Source organism: Procambarus clarkii, chromosome 20 (genome assembly GCF_040958095.1).
Source record: "Procambarus clarkii isolate CNS0578487 chromosome 20, FALCON_Pclarkii_2.0, whole genome shotgun sequence".
In the NCBI taxonomy this organism is placed as follows: domain Eukaryota; kingdom Metazoa; phylum Arthropoda; class Malacostraca; order Decapoda; family Cambaridae; genus Procambarus; species Procambarus clarkii.
Genome location: NC_091169.1, coordinates 47,775,651 through 47,798,898, shown reverse-complemented (window position 1 = coordinate 47,798,898; position 23,248 = coordinate 47,775,651). Strand labels below are relative to the sequence as shown.

The 23,248-nt window shown below is 43.1% G+C and overlaps 1 protein-coding gene and 2 non-coding genes across 3 annotated transcripts; 2 read left to right on the top strand and 1 right to left on the bottom strand.

Annotated features, from left to right (window-relative positions):
- The first annotated feature begins 4,268 nt into the window (after positions 1–4,268).
- Positions 4,269–5,456, top strand: LOC123755494 (zinc finger protein 112-like). Its single transcript, XM_045738258.2, has one exon. The coding sequence runs from the start codon at positions 4,269–4,271 to the stop codon at positions 5,454–5,456; it is 1,188 nt and encodes a 395-aa protein (XP_045594214.2).
- Positions 5,457–6,289: 833 nt separating this feature from the next.
- On the top strand, positions 6,290–6,362 carry TRNAR-ACG (transfer RNA arginine (anticodon ACG)). Its single transcript has one exon. It is a non-coding gene; the product is annotated as a tRNA-Arg (tRNA).
- A 1,454-nt stretch (positions 6,363–7,816) lies between these two features.
- TRNAR-ACG (transfer RNA arginine (anticodon ACG)) lies at positions 7,817–7,889 on the bottom strand. Its single transcript has one exon. It is a non-coding gene; the product is annotated as a tRNA-Arg (tRNA).
- Between the last annotated feature and the right edge of the window lie 15,359 nt (positions 7,890–23,248).

Sequence of the window (23,248 nt, the reverse complement as noted above, 5' to 3'; positions counted from 1 at the left end):
GAAGAAAGCGAAACCTTCTTACCCGCCGGGGAGGAGGAAGGAGAGGAGCCAGGCTTACGCTTCTGATGTAAAGAGACAGGCGACCCAGCAACTACGTACTGGGCAACGGATTCTAGCGTCTCAATAGAAGCCGAACGAGAACACACGCGACGGCTGTTTGGAGAGCGATGGACATCAGCCCACACCGACAGGCGGTGGGGAGAGTCAAGAGATGGAGGGGAAGGAGGAACGGAGGGAGACGAGGAAGAAGACACAGGAGACGAGACAAACCAGGTAGAAAGGAGGGGAACCCCAGACAGAGGAACAGGAAGTGGATCCTTCGGGACAGAACTCAAAGGAACAGAAGAGGGGGCAGTGGGCGTATCAGGGTCCAAGGCCCGGAAACGGTTGTGAGTCTGAGGAAGGTGGGAAGAATGAGGAGAGGAAGAGCGCAACACACGAGCATAAGAGATATTAGCATAAGGCGGGAGCCGGCGAACCTGGCGCCTCGCCTCAGGAAAAGATAAACGCTCCCGGTGCTTCAAGTTGAGGACGGCTGCCTCAAGCTTGTAATGGACACATGCATGGGAGAAGGTAGGATGGGCCTCACTGCAGTTGAGGCAACGAGCTCGGGGAGAAGTACACTCTGACTTAGAGTGACCTTCGCCACCACACAAAGGACAGAGAGAGACAGTCACAGAGCAGCGGAGGGCACCATGCCCAAACCTCCAGCACTTGTTACAGAGCCTAGGAGAAGGAATGTACTCCTCGACAGAGCACCTGGCACCAGCAAGAATTACAGAGGGTGGAAGGGTCCGACCATCAAAGGTAATCTTCACAACCCGATGGGGTTGACGGCGACTACCACGAGGGGGACGAATAAACGTGTCCACCTGGAGAATAGAATGGCCCTGGGCAGCAAGGATATGACGAATATCGTCGTGGCAGTCTCGCAGATCCCGAACACCGGTCGCAACATTGGGCGTAAGGAGAATAGTGCCAACACTGGCGTTCAACTGAACGTTCTTTGAGACCCGAACAGGGGTCTCGCCAAGGCAGGATAAGGCAGCCAAGTGGGAAGCAGCATCCTGAGAAGGAGCAGCAACGACACGTGTACCGGGACGAGTGGGGTTGAAAGTAACAGAGGCATCCACGGAATCAACGAGATGTCGATGGAGGGAGAAATCGTCAGGAGGCGCAGAATCAAGACGGAGGAGATCAAAATATTTGGCCCACGAAGCAGGACCAAACAAAGCTTGATAGGTATCAGAACGGGAAGGAATCGAGCGAAGGCGGTCGCGATGAAGACGGTGGTGAGAACCAGGAACGAGTATGTTAGTGTGAGAAGAGCAGCTGAGAAAAGGTATGAAAATGATATAGCTAATAAAGCCAAGACCGAACCAAAGCTACTACACAGTCACATCAGGAGGAAGACAACAGTGAAGGAACAGATGATGAAACTTAGGGTAGGCGAGGACAGGTACACAGAGAATGACAAAGTTGTGTGTGAAGAACTCAACAAAAAGTTTCAGGAGGTCTTTACAATAGAACAGGGAGAAGTCACGGCGATAGAAGAGGTAGCAGCAAACCAGGTGACCTTGGAAAGGTTCGAAATTACAAGAGATGAGGTCAAGAAGCACCTATTGGAGCTGGATGTGAGAAAAGCTGTTGGGCCGGACGGAATCTCACCATGGGTATTGAAAGAGTGTGCAGGAGCACTTTGCTTGCCACTCTCCATAGTGTATAGTAGGTCACTGGAAACGGGAGACCTACCAGAAATATGGAACACTGCTAATGTAGTACCAATATACAAAAAAGGTGACAGACAAGAGGCACTGAACTACAGGCCAGTGTCCTTAACTTGTATACCATGCAAGGTGATGCAGAAGATTGTGAGAAAAAAACCTAGTAACACATCTGGAGAGAAGAGACTTCGTGACAACCCATCAACATGGGTTCAGGGAGGGTAAATCTTGCCTTATAGGCTTGATAGAATTCTACGATCAAGTGACAAAGATTAAGCAAGAAAGAGAAGGATGGGCGGATTGCATTGTTTTGGACTGTCGGAAAGCCTTTGGCACAGTACCCATAAAAGGTTGATGCATAAGCTGGAGAAACAGGCAGGAGTAACTAGTTGGGCACTCCAGTGGATAAGGAACTACCTAAGCAATAGGAAGCAGAGGGTTACAGTGAGGGGTGAGACCTCAGAATGGCGTGGAGTCACCAGTGGAGTCCCACAGGGCTCTGTGCTTGTACCTATCCTGTTTCTGATATACGTAAATGATCTCCCAGAGGGTATAGACTCATTCCTCTCAATGTTTGCTGACGACGCCAAAATTATGAGAAGGATTAAGACAGAGGAGGACAGCTTGAGGTTTCAAGAAGACCTGGACAAGCTGCAGGAATGGTCGAACAAATGGTTGTTAGAGTTTAACCCAAGCAAATGTAATGTAATGAAGATAGGGGTAGGAAACAAGAGACCAGATACAAGGTACCATTTGGGAGATGAAATACTTCAAGAGTCAGAGAGAGAGAAAGATCTGGGGGTTGATATCACGCCAGACCTGTCCCCTGAAGCTCATATCAAGAGGATAACATCAGCAGCATATGCCAGGTTGGCTAACATAAGAACGGCCTTTAGAAGCTTGTGTAAGGAATCTTTCAGAACATTATATACCACATATGTCAGACCAATCCTGGAGTATGCGGCTCTAGCATGGAGTCTATATCTAGTCAAGCATAAGACTAAACTGAAAAAGGTTCAAAGGTTTGCCACTAGACTAGTACCCGAGCTGAGAGGTATGAGCTATGAGGAGAGACTACAAGAATTAAACCTCACTTCGTCGGAAGACAGAAGAATTAGGGGGGAAATGATCACCACATTCAAGATTCTCAATGGAATCGACAGGGTTGATAAAGACAGGCTATTTAAGACAAGGGGCACACGCACTAGGGGACACTGGTGGAAACTGAGTGCCCAAATGAGCCACAGAGATATTAGAAAGAACTTTTTTAGTGTCAGAGTGGTTGACAAATGAAATGCATTAGGAAGTAATGTGGTGGAGGCTGACTTCATACACAGTTACAAGTGTAGATATGATAGAGCCCAAAAGGCTCAGGAACCTGTACACCTGTTGATTGACGGTTGAGAGGCGGGACCAAAGAGCCAGAGCTCAACCCCCGCAAACACAACTAGGTGAGTTCAACAAGGTGAGTACACACACACACACCAGGAAGCAGCCCGTGACAGCTGACTAACTCCCAGGTACCTATTTACTGCTAGGTAACAGGGGCATAGGGTGAAAGAAACTGCTCAATGTTTCTTTCCGGCGCACGGGATCGAACCCGGGACCACAGGATCACATGTCCAGTGTGCTGTCCGCTTGGCCGGCCGGCCCCCACCACTCCATGTGTATATGCAGCCTATGTATATACACATGTCAGGCTTGTATCATCTTTGGAGACAAAGCCTAGATACTGGCGTTATCCCGGACATACTAAAAACAGCAGAGATAGCACCACTCTATAAAGGAGGAAATAATGCAGAGGCAAACAATTACAGACCGGTAGCACTAACATCACACACAAAAAATTTTGAGTGAGTACTAAGAAGTAAGATCACAAAATACATGGAATCACAGCATCCCCATAACCCTGGACAACATGGTTTCAGAATAGGGCGCTCTTGCCTGTCACAGTTGCTGGACCACTATGACATGGCATTAGATGCCATGGAAGACAAACAAAACGCTGCTGTAATTTATACAGATTTCGCAAAAACCTTTGCATGGTATACAAGTTAGGGAAACTGGCCTGTAGTTCAGTGCCTCTTGCCTGTCACCCTTTTTGTATATTGGGACTACGTTAGCTGTCTTCCAGCTTTCCGGTAAGTCTCCTGTTTCCAGTGACCTGTTATACACCACAGAGAGTGGCACACTTAGTGCTTCTGCATCTGTAAATCAACATCATCACCTGTGTGATGTTGAGCAGCTGTGGGTACTTTACTGAGTGATGTGGAGCAGCTGTGGGTACTTCAGTGAGGGAGGAGATGGTCAACACTTCACTGATGATGAGGTCAACACTTCACTGAGGATGAGGTCAACACTTCACTGAGGATGAGGTCAACACTTCACTAAGGATGAGGTCAGAACCTCCGAGAAGGGAAGCAGTTGTCAGCATTTCCAAAAGGAGAGAAAATGGCCGCCACGTGGACACTGACCGAGAAAGTGGTCAGCACTTCACCGAGGCAATGACCAGCACTTCTCTAAAAGTTCAAATATAAACCATTCATGTATCAACATTCAAGGATCAACATTCAAGGATCAACATTCAAGGATCAACATTCAAGGATCAACATTCAAGTATCAACATTCAAGGATCAACATTCAAGGATCAACATACAAGGATCAACATTCAAGGATCAACATTCAAGGATCAACATTCAAGGATCAACATACAAGAATCAACATACAAGGATCAACATTCAAGGATCAACATTCAAGGATCAACATACAAGGATCAACATTCAAGGATCAACATTCAAGGATCAACATACAAGGATCAACATACAAGGATCAACATTCAAGGATCAACATTCAAGGATCAACATTCAAGGATCAACATTCAAGGATCAACATTCAAGGATCAACATTCAAGGATCAACATACAAGGATCAACATACAAGGATCAACATACAAGGATCAACATACAAGGATCAACATACAAGGATCAACATTCAAGGATCAACATTCAAGGATCAACATTCAAGGATCAACATACAAGGATCAACATTCAAGGATCAACATTCAAGGATCAACATACAAGGATCAACCTACAAGGATCAACATAGAAGGATCAACATACAAGGATCAACATACAAGGATCAACATTCAAGGATCAACATACAAGGATCAACATACAAGGATCAACATACAAGGATCAACATTCAAGGATCAACATACAAGGATCAACATACAAGGATCAACATACAAGGATCAACATACAAGGATCAACATACAAGGATCAACATACAAGGATCAACATACAAGGATCACCATACAAGGATCAACATTCAAGGATCAACATACAAGGATCAACATACAAGGATCAACATTCAAGGATCAACATACAAGGATCAACATTCAAGGATCAACATACAAGGATCAACATACAAGGATCAACATACAAGGATCAACATTCAAGGATCAACATACAAGGATCAACATACAAGGATCAACATACAAGGATCAACATACAAGGATCAACATACAAGGATCAACATACAAGGATCAACATTCAAGGATCAACATATAAGGATCAACATACAAGGATCAACATACAAGGATCAACATTCAAGGATCAACATACAAGGATCAACATACAAGGATCAACATACAAGGATCAACATACAAGGATCAACAGCTTCAAGTTCAACAAGTAACAATGTAGGACAAAACAAACATTCACCCACAGGGTAATAAACCCATGGAACCGCCTACCCGGCAGAGTGACCAATGCCATGTAAGTCGTTACTGACAAGCCGTCGACTTCCTGTCCCTGACGAGGTCAAACGGTACTGTATTGTCGGAGTGATGCTGGCCAGGCCTTGTGTCAACACTGTGTTCCATGTTATGTACACGTTTACTGGGGGGGGGGGTGGGAGGGAGAGAGATAAGGGGAAGGTGGGAGTGGTAGGGTGGGAGAGGAGATAAAGAGATAAAGAGAGGAAAAGAAAAGTACACAAAAGTGGCGGCAGAAGAGTTAAGTGGGAGGAGTAGAGAGGAGGAGGCAAGGCGGTAGAGAGTGAACAAGACACACACAAGATAAGTAGGGATGGATGAGAAGCGAGAGAAAGAGAAGGAAGTAGTGTGAGGGAGAGAGAAGGATGGAGAGAGCATGATGGACAAGGGACACCCAATATACCAGCAGTCCGTCCTTCTCAGGTTCCCCAACGTCCAGAAACTGTCCTACTAAAGTGCCCTATTCCTAACCTACCACAGGACCCAGCACTACAACACTAACAAATATGAATGCGATAATAACATAATATTTTGGGTATTATATATATGGATCTTAACCTAGTGATGTGAAGGGGACATATAGAGTGGCCAGGCCAAGCCTTCTCTGTCTGTTGTATTCCTTCATAATGTTCTCAAACACCAAAATGTTCCCTATTTTCCTTTCATTCTTTCCTGTGTGGAAAGTTACACATAAACCCAATTATAACGAATCAGTTTTTTGTTTATATTATTCTTGCCAACACATACATGTATAAATATGTATTGTTACACATGAGGACTTATGCTCATCTGGCCTTGTGGCGCAACGGATAACGCGTCTGACTACGGATCAGAAGATTCCAGGTTCGAATCCTGGCAAGGTCGCTCTTTTAATTTATGTTTATAATTACGAAAAATTAATTCTTTTTTAGCTTTCTACGTTTTTGGAGTTAGATGAAAATTTTACAAAATAGGAAATTCCTATGAAACACATGTTAAGAATTATGTATACACATTTAATTATACGTGTGGGAGGGAGGGGGGGGGTTGAGCTTCGGCTCTTTGGCCCTGCCATTCCTCCTTCACCCAAATGTTGAAGGAGGAAATGTTGAAATGTAATATATATATATATATATATATATATATATATATATATATATATATATATATATATATATATATATATATATATATATATATATATATGTGTGTGTATATCACGAAAATAAACACGTGATTAAGAATGTGACAATGTCAGACCACGGAGGAAAAATGAAACAGGAAATTTCCTTAAATACTTTCGTATATTAAATACATCTTCAGAAGGTCCAAAGGTCCCCAGGACCTTCTGAAGATGTATTTAATATACGAAAGTACTTAAGGAAATTTCCTGTTTCATTTTTCCTCCGTGGTCTGACATTGTCATATATATATATATATATATATAGACATATATATATATATATATATATATATATATATATATATATATATATATATATATATATATATATATCGTTGAAAAATGACAGAACCTTTTAGATTTATGATTCCGGCACGAATCTTCTCGATATTCCTTATGTTTTTCTTCACTGAAACAGGAAGATTAGAAATTAACTCTGCGAAGTTCATTTTTACTTATTATTTGGGTGTGACGCCTAGTGATGCGTTTCGTAAGGTCTCTCCTCACATTCTCAAAGACAAATTCTTCCGTGTTAACACCTCATTATATATGGAGCTTCACCTTCTGCTCCATTCCTTCACTTTCCCTGCTTGTATAACATTGTCTCTGTTGGGAAAGTCGTGTCTGCTTAAGAATTGCAGTTATTCTTTTCCTTCTTCGGTAGTGTCTCCTGCGGTATGTCTCTAAGTTGGCCCTATTTTTTTCTTAATCTTCCGCTAAGGAATATATTTCAAGCAGACTGTGAAAGCTTCGGCCGTCAGTCAACTGTTCTGTTCCTTGCGCAGGAGTTTTGCTACTTAAGAAGGCTTCCCATTGGATTTTTGCTCTTTCTATGTTTACTTTTCCCAGTCAATCTTCTTGTTGTCAAAGTTTTGTTTAAAGAACAACCATTCCAGCTTCTTCATGTTCCTCTTTGACGTATTACGTGTGCTGGTGGAGGCCAGCAACATTTGGGTGAAGGAGGAATGGCAGGGCCAAAGAGCCGAAGCTCAACCCCCCCCCCTCCCTCCCACACGTATAATTAAATGTGTATACATAATTCTTAACATGTGTTTCATAGGAATTTCCTATTTTGTAAAATTTTCATCTAACTCCAAAAACGTAGAAAGCTAAAAAAGAATTAATTTTTCGTAATTATAAACAAAAATTAAAAGAGCGACCTTGCCAGGATTCGAACCTGGAATCTTCTGATCCGTAGTCAGACGCGTTATCCGTTGCGCCACAAGGCCAGATGAGCATAAGTCCTCATGTGTAACAATACATATTTATACATGTATGTGTTGGCAAGAATAATATAAACAAAAAAGACTGATTCGTTATAATTGGGTTTATGTATAACTTTCCACACAGGAAAGAATGAAAGGAAAATAGCGAACATTTTGGTGTTTGAGAACATTATGAAGGAATACAACAGACAGAGAAGGCTTGGCCTGGCCACTCTATATGTCCCCTTCACATCACTAGGTTAAGATCCATATATATAATACCCAAAATATTATGTTATTATCGCATTCATATTTGTTAGTGTTGTAGTGCTGGGTCCTGTGGTAGGTTAGGAATAGGGCACTTTAGTAGGACAGTTTCTGGACGTTGGGGAACCTGAGAAGGACGGACTGCTGGTATATTGGGTGTCCCTTGTCCATCATGCTCTCTCCATCCTTCTCTCTCCCTCACACTACTTCCTTCTCTTTCTCTCGCTTCTCATCCATCCCTACTTATCTTGTGTGTGTCTTGTTCACTCTCTACCGCCTTGCCTCCTCCTCTCTACTCCTCCCACTTAACTCTTCTGCCGCCACTTTTGTGTACTTTTCTTTTCCTCATATCTCTCTCTTTATCTCCTTCTCTCCCACCCTACCACTCCCACCTTCCCCTTATCTCTCTCCCACCCCCCCCCCCAGTAAACGTGTACATAACATGGAACACAGTGTTGACACAAGGCCTGGCCAGCATCACTCCGACAGTACAAATAATACCGTTTGACCTCGTCAGGGACAGGAAGTCGACGGCTTGTCAGTAACGACTTACATGGCATTGGTCACTCTGTCGGGTAGGCGGTTCCATGGGTTTATTACCCTGTGGGTGAATGTTTGTTTTGTCCTACATTGTTACTTGTTGAACTTGAAGCTGTTGATCCTTGTATGTTGATCCTTGTATGTTGATCCTTGTATGTTGATCCTTGTATGTTGATCCTTGAATGTTGATCCTTGAATGTTGATCCTTGAATGTTGATCCTTGTATGTTGATCCTTGTATGTTGATCCTTGTATGTTGATCCTTGTATGTTGATCCTTGAATGTTGATCCTTGTATGTTGATCCTTGTATGTTGATCCTTGTATGTTGATCCTTGTATGTTGATCCTTGTATGTTGATCCTTGAATGTTGATCCTTGTATGTTGATCCTTGTATGTTGATCCTTGTATGTTGATCCTTGTATGTTGATCCTTGTATGTTGATCCTTGTATGTTGATCCTTGAATGTTGATCCTTGTATGTTGATCCTTGTATGTTGATCCTTGTATGTTGATCCTTGTATGTTGATCCTTGAATGTTGATCCTTGTATGTTGATCCTTGTATGTTGATCCCTGAATGTTGATCCTTGTATGTTGATCCTTGTATGTTGATCCTTGTATGTTGATCCTTGTATGTTGATCCTTGTATGTTGATCCTTGAATGTTGATCCTTGAATGTTGATCCTTGTATGTTGATCCTTGAATGTTGATCCTTGAATGTTGATCCTTGAATGTTGATCCTTGAATGTTGATCCTTGAATGTTGATCCTTGAATGTTGATCCTTGAATGGTTTATATTTGAACTTTTAGAGAAGTGCTGGTCATTGCCTCGGTGAAGTGCTGACCACTTTCTCGGTCAGTGTCCACGTGGCGGCCATTTTCTCTCCTTTTGGAAGTGCTGACAACTGCTTCCCTTCTCGGAGGTTCTGACCTCATCCTTAGTGAAGTGTTGACCTCATCCTCAGTGAAGTGTTGACCTCATCCTCAGTGAAGTGTTGACCTCATCATCAGTGAAGTGTTGACCATCTCCTCCCTCACTGAAGTACCCACAGCTGCTCCTCATCACTCAGTAAAGTACCCACAGCTGCTCAACATCACACAGGTGATGATGTTGATTTACAGATGCAGAAGCACTTAGTGTGCCACTCTCTGTGGTGTATAACAGGTCACTGGAAACAGGAGACTTACCGGAAAGCTGGAAGACAGCTAACGTAGTCCCAATATACAAAAAGGGTGACAGGCAAGAGGCACTGAACTACAGGCCAGTTTCCCTAACTTGTATACCATGCAAAGGTTTTTGCGAAATCTGTATAAATTACAGCAGCGTTTTGTTTGTCTTCCATGGCATCTAATGCCATGTCATAGTGGTCCAGCAACTGTGACAGGCAAGAGCGCCCTATTCTGAAACCATGTTGTCCAGGGTTACTCGTCCCCTGCTGCGGCTCCATCTCTAGTTGTAACCACTGCGCCTTTTAACCCCTCTCTCTCTGGGGGTTCTCACCACCGTCTTCATCGCGACCGCCTTCCCTCGATTCCTTCCCGTTCTGATACCTATCAAGCTTTGTTTGGTCCCGCTTCGTGGGCCAAATATTTTGATCTCCTCCGTCTTGATTCTGCGTCTCCTGACGATTTCTCCCTCCATCGACATCTCGTTGATTCCGTGGATGCCTCTGTTACTTTCAACCCCACTCGTCTCGGTACACGTGTCGTTGCTGCTCCTTCTCAGGATGCAGCTTCCCGCTTGGCTGCCTTATCCTGCCTTGGCGAGACCCCTGTTCGGGTCTCAAACAACGTTCAGTTGAACGCCAGTGTTGGCACTATTCTCCTTACGCCCCATGTTGCGACCGGTGTTCGGGATCTGCGAGACTGCCACGACGATATTCGTCATATCCTTGCTGCCCAGGGCCATTCTATTCTCCAGGTGGACACGTTTACTCGTCCCCCTCGTGGTAGTCGCCGTCAACCCCTTCGGGTTGTGAAGATTACCTTTGATGGTCGGACCCTTCCACCCTCTGTCATTCTTGCTGGTGCCAGGTGCTCTGTCCAGGAGTACATTCCTTCTCCTAGGCTCTGTAACAAGTGCTGGAGGTTTGGGCATGGTGCCCTCCGCTGCTCTGTGACTGTCTCTCTCTGTCCTTTGTGTGGTGGCGAAGGTCACTCTAAGTCAGAGTGTACTTCTCCCCGAGCTCGTTGCCTCAACTGCGGTGAGGCCCATCCTACCTTCTCCCATGCATGTGTCCATTACAAGCTTGAGGCAGCCGTCCTCAACTTGAAGCACCGGGAGCGTTTATCTTTTCCTGAGGCGAGGCGCCAGGTTCGCCGGCTCCCGCCTTATGCTAATATCTCTTATGCTCGTGTGTTGCGCTCTTCCTCTCCTCATTCTTCCCACCTTCCTCAGACTCACAACCGTTTCCGGGCCTTGGACCCTGATACGCCCACTGCCCCCTCTTCTGTTCCTTTGAGTTCTGTCCCGAAGGATCCACTTCCTGTTCCTCTGTCTGGGGTTCCCCTCCTTTCTACCTGGTTTGTCTCGTCTCCTGTGTCTTCTTCCTCGTCTCCCTCCGTTCCTCCTTCCCCTCCATCTCTTGACTCTCCCCACCGCCTGTCGGTGTGGGCTGATGTCCATCGCTCTGCAAACAGCCGTCGCGTGTGTTCTCGTTTGGCTTCTATTGAGACGCTAGAATCCGTTGCCCAGTACGTAGTTGCTGGGTCGCCTGTCTCTTTTCGTCAGAAGCGTAAGCCTGGCTCCTCTCCTTCCTCCTCCCCGACGGGTAAGAAGGTTTCGCTTTCTTCCTCGGCCCCTACTTCTGCCTCTGTCGCTCCTTCCCCTGCCATTTCGGTAGTTGCGCCTCCTGTTCCTGCTATGGAGGTTTCTTTGGCCCCCGCTTCCCTCTCGGTTGCTGCCCTTGCTGAGGTGCGCTCCCCTATTTCTACTCCCCCTCTTCCTGCTGCTGTCCTTGATTACTCATCTCCGTTGTCTCCTCCTCTTCCTCCTCCTCCTCCTCCGGACCCCGCCCGCCCCCCTCTGGTCTGTTCTCCCGCTTCCTTCCCTCTGTCTTTGCACAGTTTACCTATGCCCCCTAACCTGACTTTGCTGACCCTGATATTCTTTAACGTGCTATATTGCTCTTTCGCCTTTGTTTCTTCCTTATTCTCTGTTGTTGTCCTTTCTCTTCTCGTCGATGTCTATTCTTCAATGGAACGTTCGAAGTTATTACGCCAATTTCCTCGAACTCCAACTTCTGATTTCGCGGTTTTCGCCCCTTTGTGTCTGTCTCCAGGAGCCGATGCTTGGTGCTCGTCCTGGTCGTTTTCGTGGCTATTCCTTTCTCTCCCACCCCCCAGCTATTGCTGGGGCTCCTAATTCTTCTGCTCTCTTGATTCGCACTGATGTTCCCTTTATCCCCTTACTTTTTCCTTTGCCTCTCCATTGTTCTGCTGCTCGTATCTTTGTGGGGAAATGGTACACACTTTGTTCCATTTATCTCCCCCCGAGTGTCCCACTTTCCCTTCCTGATCTGAATCACCACCTGGACTCCTTGCCGGAGCCTGTGCTCCTGCTAGGTGATTTCAATTGTCGTCATTCTCTTTGGGGTGATGTTCTAACGAACACCCGAGGTCGCCTTCTTGAGCCGTTTATCTTCTCTTCTTCCCTGTCTCTTCTGAATTCTGGTGAGCCCACTCATTTGGACTCTCGTACTCGCACCCTTTCCTGTCTTGATCTTTCTCTTTGTTCTTCCTCTCTTTACTTAGATTTCACGTGGCAGGTTCTTGATGACCTCCATGGCAGTGACCATTTCCCCATCCTTGTTTCCTTTTTCTCTTTTCGTCCTTCCCTCTCGTTCCCTAGGTGGCAGTTTGCTAAAGCGGACTGGACCCTATTTACCCTCAGTGCTGCTCTCTCTGACCTCTCCCTTCTGCATCTCCCTCGCGCTCTCCTCCTTTTTCATAACACTGTCTTCAACGCTGCCCTTTGCTTTAAGATTAATAATTCTAACACGAATTTTCTCGATCTTTCTTACGTTTCTTTTCACTGTTGATGGTAATTCAAAAATCAATTCTCCAAAATTCATTTTTATTTCTAGTCTGACGCGACACTTGAGCGAGTTTCGTAAAACTTATTACATTTTCAAAGACTTTAGTTTACACACACACACACACACACAACTTTAACTGAATAGAGCTTAAGATTGATAAAGATTAAGCCACCCAAGAGGTGGCACGGGCATGAATAGCCCGTAAAATAATACTTAAGAATAGAGCTTAAACATCTTCAAGTTTTTATACCTACATTTGGGTGAGGTGACATGTTACAATAGTTTTGGATGAGGTGAAAATAAACTTTTAACACAAGACAGGACACGAAACAATGGGTATTAAAGGTAGGTAACTGCAGAAGGCCTATTTTTATTGGCCCATATTTCTTGATGCTACTATATTGGAGCGGAGTCTTGAAGTGGGTAGAATATAGTTGTGCATTAATTGGCTGTTGATTGCTGGTGTTGACTTCTTGATGTGTAGTGCCTCGCAGACGTCAAGCCGCCTGCTATCGCTATATCTATCGATGATTTCTGTGTTGTTTGCTAAGATTTCTCTGGTGATGGTTTGGTTGTGGGAAGAGACTATATGTTCCTTAATGGAGCCCTGTTGCTTATGCATCGTTAAACGCCTGGAAAGAGATGTTGTTGTCTTGCCTATATTCAGAGTTTTTTGAGGCTTACAGTCCCCAAGAGGGCATTTGAAGGCATAGACGACGTTGGTCTCTTTTAAAGCGTTCTGTTCTTTATCTGGAGAGTTTCTCATGAATAGGCTGGCCGTTTTTTTGGTTTTATAGTAAATTGTCAGTTGTATCTTCTGATTTTTGTCTGTAGGGATAACGTTTCTACTAACAATATCTTTCAGGACCCTTTCCTCCGTTTTATGGGCTGTGGAAAAAAAGTTCCTGTAAAATAGTCTAATAGGGGGTATAGGTGTTGTGTTAGTTGTCTCTTCAGAGGTTGCATGGCGTTTCACTTTCCTTCTTATGATGTCTTCCACGAAACCATTGGAGAAGCCGTTGTTGACTAGGACCTGCCTAGATCAACATCAACAGTGAAAAGAAACGTAAGAAAGATCGAGAAAATTCGTGTTAGAATTATTAATCTTACTTTTTCGGTCATATTTAATAATATATGTCTACAGGAAAGACTGCTACCAAAATATACTAATATTTAAACGCACGACCCAGCAGCAAGGAATCAAGCCTTCACGATAAAATATCGCCAAGATCTGATTCGTGATCAGACATACAAGGCAGAAAATGAAATCAAAGACAACAAAACGCAACTACTTCATGCTACAAACGAATGGAGAAACAGCAACATCGACGAAAGTCTCTGTACTCGCATTGAACAACACCTCGACATCCTCACAGACCGACATCACCTCAGCACTGAAACAAGGATAATCAAAAACTAACAACGTTATATGGAGGACCTATGGCAATTCCATGACCAAGAGATGGCTTCCTGAACCTTGCAGGAATCAACTTCACTGAGGACCAAGTCACTCTCCTAAATCTGGGTATAAACTGTCACGTTATGTCCAGACCGAGTGAGATGGCCCGGAAAGTGGAGTTGGAGATTCTGTTGGACGACATATTCGACCTAGAGACACAAAAGAAGGTCACCACCAAAGATACCATACAAGCAGAACTTATTGCGGAAGGAGGAAAGAATCGAGGCAACTACAGAAGCACCATACTGTCCCCCGAGCTCAAAGCGGCAGCTAAGAGCCTTCGTGAGAACAAGGAGATAGTTGTCAGGAGAGGTGACAAGTCGCCAATATACGTCATTCTTAAAAAAGACGAATATCTGGCGAAAATGAACCTCATACTCTCTGACCAAACTAAATTCCAAAGGGTAACGAAGGACACTACAGCCGAATTGAAAGCAAAGGTCAACAAATTGATCGAAACTGTGAACGCCAAGAAATCCGGACTCCACCTGCCAAAGATTATTGGGGAATATAAACCTGGATATGCGTATGGAAATGTCAAGACACACAAGCCTGGAAACCCACTTCGGCCAATCATCAGCCAGATACCAACACCCACGTACAGACTGGCGAAACGACTCAATGGCTTGCTGACTCCTTATGTCCCTTGCGCCTTCAGCCTGAAGTCTCCAAAGGAATTTGTTGACTTACTGCGGGGAACACGGGCCACAGGGATAAGAGCCTCATTGGACGTAGAATCACTGTTTACCAACGTACCTGTGGATGAAACAATCGGGATGATAGCCGACAGAGTGTATCGTGATCCGGCCTGTACTCCTCTTGATATACCAGAAAACATTCTAAGGAAACTACTCCAAGCTTGTACTAAAGAGGCACCCTTCTTGAGCCCGGATGGACACATGTATAAGCAAGTAGATGGGGTCGCCATGGGTTCTCCCCTAGGTGTCCTGTTTGCAAACTTCTACATGGGTACAATCGAACAAAAAGTCTTAGTCGACATGAACTTGAAACCGGCCATATACTGCAGGTATGTTGACGACATTTTTACACAGGTACCTGATGTCAGACATCTGCAGGAGCTGAAGGAGGCATTTGAGCAGAATTCTGTGTTGCGTTTCACTTACGAGATGGAGAAGGATGGGAAGCTGCCCTTTCTAGATGTAACAGTCATGGAAAGGAGCGGAGTTTTCCACACTGCAGTCTACACTAAGGAAACAAACATAGGAATGTGCCTGAATGCCAACAGTGACTGCCCAGACAGGTACAAGAGGAGTGTTGTTAACGCTTATGTCGACCGTGCTCTCAGCCACAGCTCAGAATGAAAGCAAGTCGACGAAGAACTCAGTAGGGTAAGGCAGGTCCTAGTCAACAACGGCTTCTCCAATGGTTTCGTGGAAGACATCATAAGAAGGAAAGTGAAACGCCATGCAACCTCTGAAGAGACAACTAACACAACACCTATAACCCCCTATTAGACTATTTTACAGGAACTTCTTTTCCACAGCCCATAGCACGGAGGAAAGAGTCCTGAAGGATATTGTTAGTAGAAACGTTATCCCTACAGACAAAAATCAGAAGATACAACTGACAATTTACTATAAAACCAAAAAAACGGCCAGCCTACTCATGAGAAACTCTCCAGACACAAAACAGAACGCTTTAAAAGAGACCAACGTCGTCTATGCCTTCAAATGCCCTCTTGGGGACTGTAAGCCTCAAAAAACTCTGTATATAGGCAAGACAACAACATCTCTTTCCAGGCGTTTAACGATGCATAAGCAACAGGGCTCCATTAAGGAACATATAGTCTCTTCCCACAACCAAACCAACACCAGAGAAATCTTAGCAAACAACACAGAAATCATCGATAGATACAGCGATAGCAGGCAGCTTGACGTCTGCGAGGCACTACACATCAAGAAGTCAACACCAGCAATCAACAGCCAATTAATGCACAACTATATTCTACCCACTTCAAGACTCCGCTCCAATATAGTAGCATCAAGAAATATGGGCCAATAAAAATAGGCCTTCTGCAGTTACCTACTTTTAATACCCATTGTTTCGTGTCCTGTCTTGTGTTAAAAGTTTATTTTCACTTCATCCAAAACAATTGTAACATGTCACCTCACCCAAATGTAGGTATAAAAACTCGAAGATGTTTAAGCTCTATTCAGTTAAAGTTGTGTGTGTGTGTGTGTAAACTAAAGTCTTTGAAAATGTAATAAGTTTTACAAAACGCGCTCACGTGTCGCGTCAGACAAGAAATAAAAATGAATTTTGGAGAATTGATTTTTGAATTACCATCAACAGTGAAAAGAAACGTAAGAAAGATCGGGAAAATTCGTGTTAGAATTATTAATCTTACTTTTTCGGTCATATTTAATAATATATGTCTACAGGAAAGACTGCTACCAAAATATACTAATATATATATATATATATATATATATATATATATATATATATTTATATATATATATATATATATATATATATATATATATATGTCGTACCTAGTAGCCAGAACGCACTTCTCAGCCTACTATGCAAGGCCAAATTTGCCTAATAAGCCAAGTTTTCCTGAATTAATATATTTTCTATAATTTTTTCTTATGAAATGATAAAGCTACCCATTTCATTATGTATGAGGTCAATTTTTTTTTATTGGAGTTAGAATTAACGTAGATATATGACCGAACCTAACCAACCCTACCTAACCTATCTTTATAGGTTAGGTTAGGTTAGGTAGCCGAAAAAGTTAGGTTAGGTTAGGTAGTCGAAAAACAATTAATTCATGAAAACTTGGCTTATTAGGCAAATCGGGCCTTGCATAGTAGGCTGAAAAGTGCGTTCTGGCTACTAGGTACGACATATATATATATATATATATATATATATATATATATATATATATATATATATATATATATGTCGTACCTAGTAGCCAGAACTCACTTTTTGGCCTACTATTCAAGGCTCGATTTGCCTAATAAGCCAAGTTTTCCTGAATTAACATATTTTTTCTAATTTTTTTCTTATGAAATGATAAAGCTACCCATTTCATTATGTATGAGGTCAATTTTTTTTATTGGAGTTAAAATTAACGTAGATATATGACCGAACCTAACCAACCCTACCTAACCTAACCTAACCTATCTTTATAGGTTAGGTTTGGTTAGGTAGCCGAAAAAGTTAGGTTAGGTTAGGTAGGTTAGGTAGTCGAAAAACAATTAATTCATGAAAACTTGGCTTATTAGGCAAATCGGGCCTTGCATAGTAGGCTGAGAAGTACGTTCTGGCTACTAGGTACGACATATATATATATATATATATATATATATATATATATATATATATATAATAGTATATTTTGGGAGCAGTCTTTCTTGTAAACGTATGTTGTTAAATATGACTGAAAAGGTAAGATTAATAATTCAACACGAATTTTCTCAATATTTCTTATGTTTCTTTTTACTGTCGATGGTAATTGAAAAATCAGTTCTCCAAAATTCATTTTTATTTCTAGTCTGACACGACGCCAGAACGCGTTTCGTAATAACTTATTACATTTTCAAAGACTTTAGTTTACACACACAACTGTAACCTGGAAACACGCAAATTTGTCCATACTTATACTCGCATTTGGGTGAGGTGATATGGTACAACAGTTTTGGGTGAGGTGAACAAGCTTGTGACAAACACAAGACAGAACACGAAACTATGGGTATTAACCCTTAAATGGTGCATGGCTTTATACCATTTGACACCCAATGGCATACAAAAACAAATATTTTTTCTTCCTAACCTGTAATTTGTGTTCAGTGATCATGGGAAAAAAAATCGTAAGTGGCATATATTGCCTGCTATAGGGCGGGGAAGTCTGGCAAAAACAGGCGCTGACTGAGCGTGCGTCCCAGGCGGTCTGTTGCTCGCCAGCTGTCAGGCCGGAGTTGCCACAAAGAGATAATTACCTAATTATTTCAATGTCTCTAATTGATTTTTTTTGTAGTTTTTTTTGCTGTAATATTATTCAATAGTGTGTAGTGTGATATATTTATATTTAATAAAATGAGTGAATCATCGCTGTACTCAAATGTATGGTGTGCATATTGTTGATTCAATTATGTTCATCAAATAACAAATACTTTGTCGATTATTACACTATTTACACAGGTTATATAAAAGTATCTGCATGTTTTGTTCACCATAACGAACCACTAAGTTGCTATTATGAGTCAAAAAGTAACAAGAAGTGACTGCCACATTCCTGCCAGCCACTCACTCCCTCCCTCAACACCTCACACACCCACATTCTCCTCCCACCATGCTGTTTTTGCTTTTGTTCACTATATACAGACGTTATATATAAGTATCTACATTCGTGTTCACCATAACGAACCACTAAGTTGGCATGCTGAGTGGCAGTGCCAGTGGCGGCCCGCCACTGGCTGCTACTTCCTCCCTCCCTCAAGTCACCTGACTCACCCACATTCTCCTCTCACAATACTGTTTTTGCTTTTATTCACTATATACAGACGCTATATATAAGTATCTACATTCGTGTTCACCATAACGAACCACTAAGTTGGAATGCTGAGTGGCACTCTGGCTGCCACTCCCTCCCTCCTCACCTCACCTGACTTGCCACCATTCTCCTCCCACCATACTGTTTTTGCTTTTATATGCAGACGTTATATATAAGTATTTACATGTTTTGTTCACCATAACTGTACATCTAAGCTTGTATGGTGAGTAAAGGCACAAAGACGTAGGACCTAACACAGTCAGCTGGTGGCTGCCGCCCTCAAGGCCAGACGCACTAATATTTTTCCTCCAACAATATTGTTCGTGGTGTTATTACTCTGTATACACACATTATATATAAATATCTACCTGTTTTATTCACCATTCTTGTACAAGTAAACTGGTATGGTGCCCAAAGACCATCGTGGTCACCAGCAAACAACATGATAAGTCGTGCAGACGACGCCACCGCCCTCACCAAAATGGCGGCTCCCAACCTACTCCTCTTGCTGTTTATACCCTCTATACACACGTTATATATAAGTATCTACATTTGTGTTCACCATAGAGAACCACTAAGCTGGTATGGTGAGTGCAGTCAATAAAAGGTGGCCACACACAGTCAGAAGACAACGCCACTACCCTCTCCTCTTACAGCATTACTCCTCCCAACATGGAGCACAGCGCTAAATATCACCACAATCCTGCTATTATCAGAACCCTGATCAGTTTTATGAGTCAGGGGTCTTCTGTAATAATATCATCGCTACATAATAGCATGAACAAGTATATTATGGCATTTTTAGGCGATGCTGTGGTCACAAGCTGAACAGCAGTGCTGTGAGCTCATGCTGCGTGCGTCAGGCTTGGTAGCTTACTCATTACTGAGGCCCCTAACACCCGGGAATTTGGCCCACGATTTTTTTTTTTAAATGACGTCTGTTTACAAGAGCCCTGATGAAGGTGTGGTGAACCCCGTGTATCCGCAGGCCGTTTAAATCTTGCGTAGTACTCCAAAGCATCATATGATGCAATGCGCAATTTAAGGGTTAATTGGATATGAGAACATAAGAATGGAAGTAACTGCAGAAGGCCTATAGGCCCATACTTTCTGTTGGAAATTTCCAGCAGTTATTCTCATCCCTAATACAACAGGATGTGTTTCCTGTATTAGGCTTCATACACATATAATATTCATTCACTAATCCTTAGTACAATGGGATGTATTTCCTGTATTAAGTGTAATAATTAACACTACTAATATGTAGCTTAGTATTGTAGAATTTACTGTATTAGGTTGTGGAACATCATGTAATTTTCCCTAGAATTGTGAAGTGTTGCGTCAGCCACTCACAGAGGATAAAATTTCCACATACCTGTAGATCTCATACAAATGTAACCATATACTTTCCTTTATTAGGAATAATTATTTAGTAATAGGTTTACTTTTAGTGTACAACAGTTTACTGGAATTTCTTTACCCAGCTTAATCGCTGTTCCAGTAAATCATATCATAATCTAACATCATTTCCACAACCAAGCAAGTATTCTTTTATTTGTGCCGTCTACATTAACTGACTTGCACTGTGAGAATTAAACATTACCACATAAAATATAAAGAGTGTTCATCAACGTCCCCTTCCCTATTTAGCTTTAATAAATATATATAATTTATGCTCGAACCCTCACGGTGAGCTTTTGCGCATGCGCGACTTTCGGGAAGGAGGAGAGAGGACTCTCGCCATATTCGATCAACAAGCGTGACGGTGCTCCGAAGCGGTCCAACACATCTTACCATCCAGACAGCATCATAACATCCCAGGATGCTAGACTGAGGACGCAGCTTACCAGAATCACGGACACCTGTTCGGCAGGCATTTATACCTCTTAGTTTAATTTAATGAGCTCAAATATTAACTAATATAGGTAGCCATGTCGTGACGCTGCGGGCATACCAAAAATTCCCACGTGAGTGCAACTCTTTTCCCTCCAAATATTTAGATACTAACTTATATGTGTGTGAATACTAGTTTGGGGTGGAAATTATGGAATTATCATTATTGCATCATAGTGCAACACCCTTGAAGAAGCGTGTGACCGCCATACCCTCACGTGCTCCAAGTATCACTATCTCAAACTGTTTCCAGACTGGCGTACAGTGGACTGCATCTACGTCCCTCTGTCACAGCTGAGATTTAATCAGTTTTCATTTGTAGATAGTACCTTATTATCCAGAGTCCATATATATATATATATATATATATATATATATATATATATATATATATATATATATATATATATATATATCTATATCTGATACTGCCTTTTATGCATATTAATCTTTACATTGCAGTAGTATTTCTTGCATTAAATAATTTATTCATTATCTGTGTGTGCATATTATACTCATTATTATTATTATTTATTATTATTGCATAATATATGTTACCCATAGATTAATCTTATAGCATACCCCGCCAAAATGTGTCATGGGAGGCTGGAGTGGGGAGCATGTCACCGCCTCACATGGAGTGGGGAGCATGTCACCACCTCACATGGAGTGGGGAGCATGTCACCGCCTCACATGGAGTGGGGAGCATGTCACCACCTCACATGGAGTGGGGAGCATGTCACCGCCTCACATGGAGTGGGGAGCATGTCACCACCTCACATGGAGTGGGGAGCATGTCACCGCCTCACATGGAGTGGGGAGCATGTCACCGCCTCACATGGAGTGGGGAGCATGTCACCGCCTCACATGGAGTGGGGAGCATGTCACCGCCTCACATGGAGTGGGGAGCATGTCACCGCCTCACATGGAGTGGGGAGCATGTCACCGCCTCACATGGAGTGGGGAGCATGTCACCACCACACATGGAGTGGGGAGCATGTCACCACCTCACATGGAGTGGGGAGCATGTCACCACCTCACATGGAGTGGGGAGCATGTCACCACCACACATGGAGTGGGGAGCATGTCACCGCCACACATGGAGTGAGGAGCATGTCACTGCCTCACATGGAGTGTGGAGCATGTCACCACCTCACATGGAATGGGGAGCAGGTTTTTAAATAGTTGTTTTCATATATTTGGTATTTCAGTAATATTGGATTTGGTAATCTAATTATAATCAGTTGATGTGGGAAATTTCACCATCACATATACAAACCTTAATGTAACCGCCATAAAATGATGTTAATTTACATTAGTTAGTCATAGAAAAGATACAGAAAACGGGGTTCCGTACCCAAGGTCAGCTACACAATCGTCCAGCCAACGTTACGGGTAATTTAATTAAAATCTCCCGGTCTTTGGGCTGGTTACACAATACAATGAACATACTAAATTAATTTATTAGATATTTAAAGGTTACAAGATGGACATTAGTTAATACAATTGGGTTTAAAGGTTATGGATATCTTGGATCTCCTCCGCTTCCGGACAGGATCCGAGGACGCAGCAGGCATTTTCCCTCTGGATCGCCACACTGAGGCGCTGAAACAGGAAACTGGCAGCTCTTGGGTCTCTGGTGACGTCAATGAGCTTGGGGCCCAATTCTTTGAGGAATTCCAAGGCACTCTTGCCCCAGGGGTCATGCGTCTCGGACGCTATGGAAACATAAGTGTATTGACCTTCCAGTCGCCTGTATTTGACTCATTTTGCTGTTTCCCTGATTAATTATATATTAAATGGTTAGATTTAACCTCAAACCCATTCTTCCTCCCGAATCTCAATTATATAGAAATGGTTCTGGAGCAGGGAGAGAGGAAGGAGGCAGCCATGATTGTGTACTTACCTAATTGTGCTTGCGGGGGTTGAGCTTTGGCTCTTTGGTCCTGCCTCTCAACCGTCAATCAACTGGTGTATAGGTTCCCGAACCTACTGGGCTCTATCATATCTACACTTGAAACTGTGTATGGAGTCAGCCTCCACCACATCACTTCCTAATGCATTCCATTTATTAACTACTCTGACACTGAAAAAATTCTTTCTAACGTCTCTGTGACTCATTTGGGTACTAAGTTTCCACCAAGCTCCTTTAGCCTTTCCTCGTAGCTTATACCTCTCAGTTCCGGGATGAGTCTGGTGGCATACCGCTGAATCTTCTCTAACTTTGTCTTGTGTTTAACTAGGTATGGACCCCAGGCTGGAGCTGCATATTCCAGAATTAGTCTGACATAAGTGGTATACAGGGTCTTGAACGATTCCTTACACAAGTTTCTAAAGGCAGTTCTTATGTTAGCCAGTCTAGCATATACCGCTGATGATATCCTTTTGATGTGGGCCTCTGGGGACAGGTTCGGTGTGATATCAACCCCCAGATCTTTCTCTCTATTTGACTCTTGCAGGATATCACCTCCCAGACGGTACATTGTGTTCAGCCTTCTGCTCCCTTCGCCTAATTTCATATATTTCATATGTGTGTGTGTGTGATCAGAGTGAACTGAACTTGGGCAGTTGACAGGTCACGAGGTTGTTGAGCCAACATTGAGCCTACCAGTGACCAGTAACTCTGCCAGCAAGTCCCAAGAGACAACGTGACTCCCATTAG